The following is a 6526-nucleotide window of genomic DNA, read 5'->3' as shown; positions in this document are numbered from 1 at the left end:
TTAAAGAGATAGGGATAGAGAAATTGTACACAGTTGTTTATACTGGTTCACTCCAAACAAGAGCTACATCCAGTCTTCTCAGAAACCCTGAGGATAACCACTAAGCAATCACCACTTGATCACTTACACCACAACCAAGAGAACCTTGAACAACTCAAGAAACACACTCTCCTTGGCCAACACTAAGATTGTTGATCTTGAACACCTCAAGAACACACAGTCAATCTCAGCAAAACACATAAACGAATTGTTCAGCAGTTTACAAAGATTACACTTGTTACAGATGATTATCTGAAATCAATACAAGTAGAATCCTATTCCAGCACCTTGATCAATCTCTTAACTCTTAAGCAATCTCAGAACTCTTTGAAAAACTCTTAGTCAAAAACTTTGTTTCAAGATTCTTAATCCTTCATAAACAGTTTTTCTGAAATTATACAAAGATATAGTTTGTTATCAAATCTTAACAAACTCTTAATTGCATTTAAAATAGATTGGTCAAAGCATTTAATGACTGGAGCGTATTCAGTTAAAGCATTTAAAGCTCAGTCAAAGAAAACAATTTTTTTGTTATGGTTACAAAACAAACAATCGGTTGTTTCCTCGAATCAATCGGTTGTTTTGTTACTTAACAGTTTTAACCATTCAAAAACAGTTTTCAAACTTTCTCAAAACACCTAAGTGTAAAAAATCGGTTGTTTCGACAAAACAATCGGTTGTTTCAACTTAGTTTGAAAAACATTTTACTTTGATAAAGATTGAGATGCTAATTGCTTGAGATTCAATCTAAGGGTGGATTACAACATTAAACTACCCCAGAACAAAGCTTAAACCAGCACAGCAACAGCAAGCAAAGCACAGGCTTCAACATCCTTCAAAAGATTTGGATTCTTCAAAACATTGAACACCACTTGGTTCAACAACAACCAGGCAGAGTACGAGGCCCTGATCGCCGGAATGCTTTTAGCCAAGGAAATGGGCGCGCGAAGCCTCTTGGTGAAGAGTGACTCGCAGCTAGTCACGGGGTAGGTGACAGGGGAGTATCAAGCAAAGGACCCGCAGATGGTTGCGTATTTGAGGTACGTCCAAGTACTGAAGGGAGCTTTCGCTGCATTTGAGTTGGTGCATGTCCCGAGAGAGCAAAATGCCCGTGCTGACCTGCTCGCCAAGCTGGCCAGCTCAGGCAAGGGGGGAAGGCAGAGGACAATCATCCAGGAGACCCTCAAGATGCCGCGAAAGTTTTAGCAGACAATAGGGTGGATGTCCTCCATGTCAGCACGACTAAGGGAAAGCTGAAGAGCCATCAGTCTTTGATTCAGGACACGGCGAGGGTTGCCAGCATCAGTGTTTATCTGACTACACCTGAAGAAGAGGATCATATGCAGGTGTGCGTCTTAGAAGAAGGGGACACATGGATGAAGCCCTATAGGCGCTACATCGCAGATGGGATCCTCCCAGCAGAGCCTGGAGAGGGCAAGAGAATAAAGAAGAACTCCGCGAGGTACACTCTCGTGGATGGAGCACTCTTCAGGCACGGGTTCACGCACCCGATTCTAACATGTGTAAGCGGAGACGAGTGCGCTAGGATAATGTCTGAGCTCCACGAAGGGATCTGCGGAAGCCATGTAGGGGGGAGGTCGTTGGCATCCAAGGTGATCCGTGCAAGGTTCTACTGGCCGACAGTAAGGGATGATTGTGTGAGGTACGCCCAACGATGCAAGCAGTGCCAAATGCACGCTGACTGGCACAAGGCGCCCCCAGAAGAGCTGAGGTCAATTTATAGCCCGTGGCCTTTCCACACATGGGGAATTGACATTCTGGGGCCTTTCCCATTGGCGATAAGGCAGATGAAGTACTTGATAGTAGCCATCGAGTACTTCACAAAGTGGATAGAAGTAGAACCAGTCGCACAGATTACTGCACATAAGGTACATCACTTTGTTTGGAAAAACATTGTGTGCCGGTTCGAGGTGCCGAGGTGTCTGGTCTCGGATAACGGTACTCAATTCGCGAGCCAACAATTGGGGAAGTTATGTGCATAGTTAGGCATCAAACAGGTGTTCACATCAGTCGAGCACCCCCAGACGAACGGATAGGTGAAGTCCACAAATAGAATCTTGTTGAGAGGATTGAAGAGGAGGCTGGAGAAAGCCAAGGGACTCTGGGCAGAGGAGGTACCAAGGATAGTGTGGTCTTATCACACCACTTCCCAGACCTCCACCATGGAGACGCCTTTCAGCCTCGTGTACGGATCGGATACGATGATCCCGGTGGAGATTCACGAGAGCTCACCACAATGTTGGGTAGGAATGTGCAAGCCTATGTTGACGATATGGTGGTAACCTCACATAGGAGGGAGCGGTAGATCTGGAAGAGTTGTTTACCACCATAGCCAAGTACCGCCTCAAGCTGAACCTTGAGAAGTGCGTCTTTAGGGTCGAGGCGGGTAAGTTCCTGGGATTCATGCTCACTGAGCGGGGAATAGAGGCGAACCTCGATAAGTGCGCAGCAATCATCGCCATGAGGAGCCCAGCCTCGGTAAAGGAAGTGCAGCAGTTGACGGGGCGCATGGCGGCCTTGTCGAGATTCGTATCAGCTGGTGGAGATAAGAGCCACCCATATTTCCAGTGCCTGAAGAGGAACAGTCGCTTCGTGTGGACGGAGGAGTGTGAGACATCTTTCCTCAAGCTGAAGGAGTACCTGGCGACGCCTCCTGTGTTATGTAAGCCACAGACAGGCGTGCTCCTCCGCTTGTATTTCGCAGTGACGGAGTGGGCCATCAGCTTTGTGCTGGTTTAAGAGCAGGATCAGGTGCAGCAGCCTATATACTTCGTGAGCAAGGCCCGGAGACGAGGTATCAATCTTTGGAGAAAGCGGCCCTGACAGTGGTATTCTCCGCCAGGAGGCTCCGCCACTATTTCCACAGTTTTACGGTGGTGGTGATGACGGATCTCCCCATCCAGAAGGTGTTGCAGAAGCCAGATATCGCTGGGAGGATGGTTCGTTGGGCAGTGGAACTACCAGAGTTTGATATAGTATACGAGCCCAGGGGATCCATCAAGGGACAGATCTATGCAGACTTCGTTGTAGAACTCTCACTGGGAGGCGCTCCCCGGGAAGTGGAGCTTCATTCCCAGTGGCTGTTGTCAGTGGACGGATCCTCGAATCAACAGGGAAGCGGCGTTGGGATAGTCTTGGAGGGGCCCAACGGGGTATTGATTGAGAAAGCCCTACGGTTCGGCTTTAAGGCAAGCAACAACCAGGCAGAGTACGAGGCCGTGATCGCAAGAATGCTTCTAGCCAAGGAGATGGGCGCGCAAAGCCTCTTTGTGAAGAGTGACTCACTGCTGGTCGCGGGGCATGTGACCGGGGAGTATCAAGCAAAGGACCCGTAGATGGCTGCGTATTTGAAGTACGTCCAAGTGCTGAAGGAAGCGTTCACGGTGTTTGAGTTGGTGCATGTCCCAAGAGAACAAAATGCCCGTGCTGACCTGCTCGCCAAGCTGGCCAGCTCAGGCAAGGGGGAAGGCAGAGGACGGTCATCCAAGAGACCCTCAAGATGCCGCGAAAGTTTGTGGCAGATAACAGAGTGGATGTCCTCTAGATCAGTGCATCCAAGGGAAAGCCGGAGAGTCATCGGTCTTTGACTCAGGAGACGACGAGGGCCCCTAACATAAGTGTCTACTCGACCTCGCCCACAGAAGGGGACCTCGTGCAAGTGTGCGCCCTGGAAGAAGGAGACACCTAGTTGACCCCCTACAGACGCTACCTTGCAGATGGGATCCTCCCAGCGGAGCCAGAAGAGGGCAAGAAGGTGAAAAGAAATTCCGCAAGGTATACCCTGGTGGACGGGACGTTATTCAAGCATGGGTTCACACACCCAATCTTGATGTGTGTAAGTGGAGATGAGTGCACAAGGATAATGGCTGAACTCCACGAAGGAATTTGTGGAAGCCACGTGGGGGGGGGAGATCGTTAGCATCCAAGGTGGTACGTGTAGGCTTCTATTGGTCAACCGTAAGGCAAAATTGCGTAGGGTACGCCCAGCTGTGCAAGCAGTGCCAACAACATGCCGATTGGCACAAGGCGCTGCCAGAAGAGCTGAGGTCAATTTACAGCCCATGGCCTCTCCATACTTGGGGAATTGACATTCTGGGGCCTTTTCCATTGGCGGTAAGGCAGATGAAGTACTTGATAGTATCCATCGAGTACTTCACAAAGTAGATAGAAGCAGAACCGGTGGCACAAATCACTGCACATAAGGTACAACACTTTGTTTGGAAAAACATTGTGTGTCGTTTCGGTGTGCCGAGGCGTCTGGTCTCGGATAACGGTACTCAGTTTGCAAGCCAACAACTGAGGAAGTTGTGTGCAGAGGTAGGCATCAAGCAGGTGTTCGCATCAGTCGAACACCCCCAGACGAACGGACAGGTGGAGTCCGCAAATAGAATCTTGTTGAGAGGATTGAAGAGGAGGCTTGAGAAAGCCAAAGGAGTCTGGGTGGAGGAAGTACCAAGGATAGTGTGGGCTTATCACACCACGCCCCAGACCTCCACCATGGAGACGCCTTTCAGCCTCGTTTACGGATCGGATGCGATGATCCCGGTGGAGATTCACGAGAGCTCACCACGTTTCCAAAACTTTGTGGCAGAGGAGTCCAACGAGGAGAGGAGGGTGAATTTAGACCTGTTGGACGAGGCCAGGGAAGAGGCGAGAATAAAGGCTGAGGCAATGAAGAGAAAGGTGGAGCACTAGTACAGCTCCAAGGTGAGGCCTCGCCAGTTCCAGGTGGCGGATCTCGTCATGCGCAGGCTCATCCTATGAGTTGGAGAACAAGTTGTCCCCTAAGTGGACTGGGCCCTTTAGAATAACCGAGGCTAAGGGGAACGGGTCGTACAGTCTTGAAACTATGGAGGGAGGCCCCATTCCACGCACCTGGAACGCAGCTAATTTGAAGTTTTACTTTAGTTAATATTCCCGCCGGTTGACCAGGGTCGTCTTTGCGCGTGGCTTGTTCTCACGAGCTAGGGCACCTTCGTTCTGCTCCGTCTGTGAATACCTGAAAAGAAGTGAACAAAGGGGCGCCCTCGCGGCCGTTTGCACTCCGACGATCAAGTCAGCTAGCGAGAAACATCAAAGGTGACACACCCTGCGTAGAACACTGTGACTGAATGCTCTGAGGGTGGTCGAAAACTATACTGAATGACTGAAACTGTGTTGCCCTAATCGTCCTGTGCTCACAGTGGGTGCGCAGCGAAAACAACTAGGGTTTGTGCTCTATGTAAAACTGCGAGAATTAGCTCAAAACTCGCCCCCTTTTCAAACGCCCCAAGGTCCCTTTTTATACGCCTCTCGTGCTTAAAACGCATTCAAGCGCATTGAAAGCGTATAAAAATATTCCTTGGAACGTTCGAATCTTAACTGAATTAACGCGTACCTTGGCAAACTTTCACTGAAACATTTAATGAGCACGTGCTTATTGCCACGTGCTCTTTTGACTTGATCGTTATTCTGCGCAGAGGGTCCCACAACGCCGCAACCCAACTTAGGGTTATTCCATTACGTGAGCCCTCTCTCCTCGAAGTGCTTCTGGCGCGTGGGGTGACTTCCTGGATGCCAACTCATGCGTCCCAACCTCTAGTCACTCGCCTTGGGAGTGTATCTACCTTTCTCTCGTACCATGCACGTGGTTCTCCCCTGGGCGTGGCCCCCTCATGGGTCGTATCTGTCCCAAGGTTTCCCAGTGGTGGTGTGGGTACTTCACGAGTTAGGTCACTCCCTATTGGTACTAGGACTTATGGCCTTGAAGCCACCTTTTTCTTTGTTACTTGTTCTGAATTGTCGAGGCGCGAGGCCTCCTTGCGATGCCTTAGCTTGGCTATGTCTTTATCTTGGCGACGCCTTAGTCCGGCGATGCCTTTGTCTAGCGATGCCTCTATCGGGCGACGCCTTTCTTAGGCGACGCCTCCTTTTGGCGATGCCCCAAGCGGTCAACCTGTTGACTTTCTTCCTTGGGTCCCTCATGGGGTCCCATCATGTGTTGACTCTGACCTTTGGTCAACGCTCGGGGACGGGACGGTACAGTTAAAGACTTTATGTAGTACACAGTTAAAAGGGGACACTTTTTTTCCCTTTCGGGGGGTTTTTTTAATGAGGTTACCCAAGTAAAAAAATCAGTTTAAGTATACATTGTCTTGAATTTTCTTTTCTTGCAATGTAAGGAAACGTTAAAAAGAAAGGGCGTGGTTCATTAAGAAACGAACCCGCCACCATGGTGTTTAGACACCTCAGCAGGAGGGACGCGGATATCTCCTTTAGGCGTGGACACCAAGAGTGCGAACCACCTCAGACGTTTAGACACCCCAAAGGGAGCAGCGGGAGCGCACTCCATGGGCGTGGACGACGAGCGCAAGAGGTAAGTACAACATATAGTTAAAATTCGGGCGTCTAGTCCCTGAGGCAGTGGTTAACGGATTCCTTCGAGACGCCCCCTCCCCAGGAAAGAACAGCTGGCCCCGGTGTCTAA

General features: G+C 49.8%; 1 protein-coding gene across 1 annotated transcript; it reads left to right on the top strand.

Annotated features, from left to right (window-relative positions):
* Positions 1 to 2996: 2996 nt before the first annotated feature.
* LOC137829150 (uncharacterized) lies at positions 2997 to 3395 on the top strand. Its single transcript, XM_068635944.2, has one exon. The coding sequence runs from the start codon at positions 2997 to 2999 to the stop codon at positions 3393 to 3395; it is 399 nt and encodes a 132-aa protein (XP_068492045.2).
* Positions 3396 to 6526: the final 3131 nt, after the last annotated feature.

This window comes from Phaseolus vulgaris, chromosome 7 (genome assembly GCF_051622355.1).
Source record: "Phaseolus vulgaris cultivar YP4 chromosome 7, ASM5162235v1, whole genome shotgun sequence".
Lineage (NCBI taxonomy): Eukaryota > Viridiplantae > Streptophyta > Magnoliopsida > Fabales > Fabaceae > Phaseolus > Phaseolus vulgaris.
Note: the sequence above shows the minus strand (reverse complement) of the source record. Positions and strands in the feature narration are given on the sequence as shown.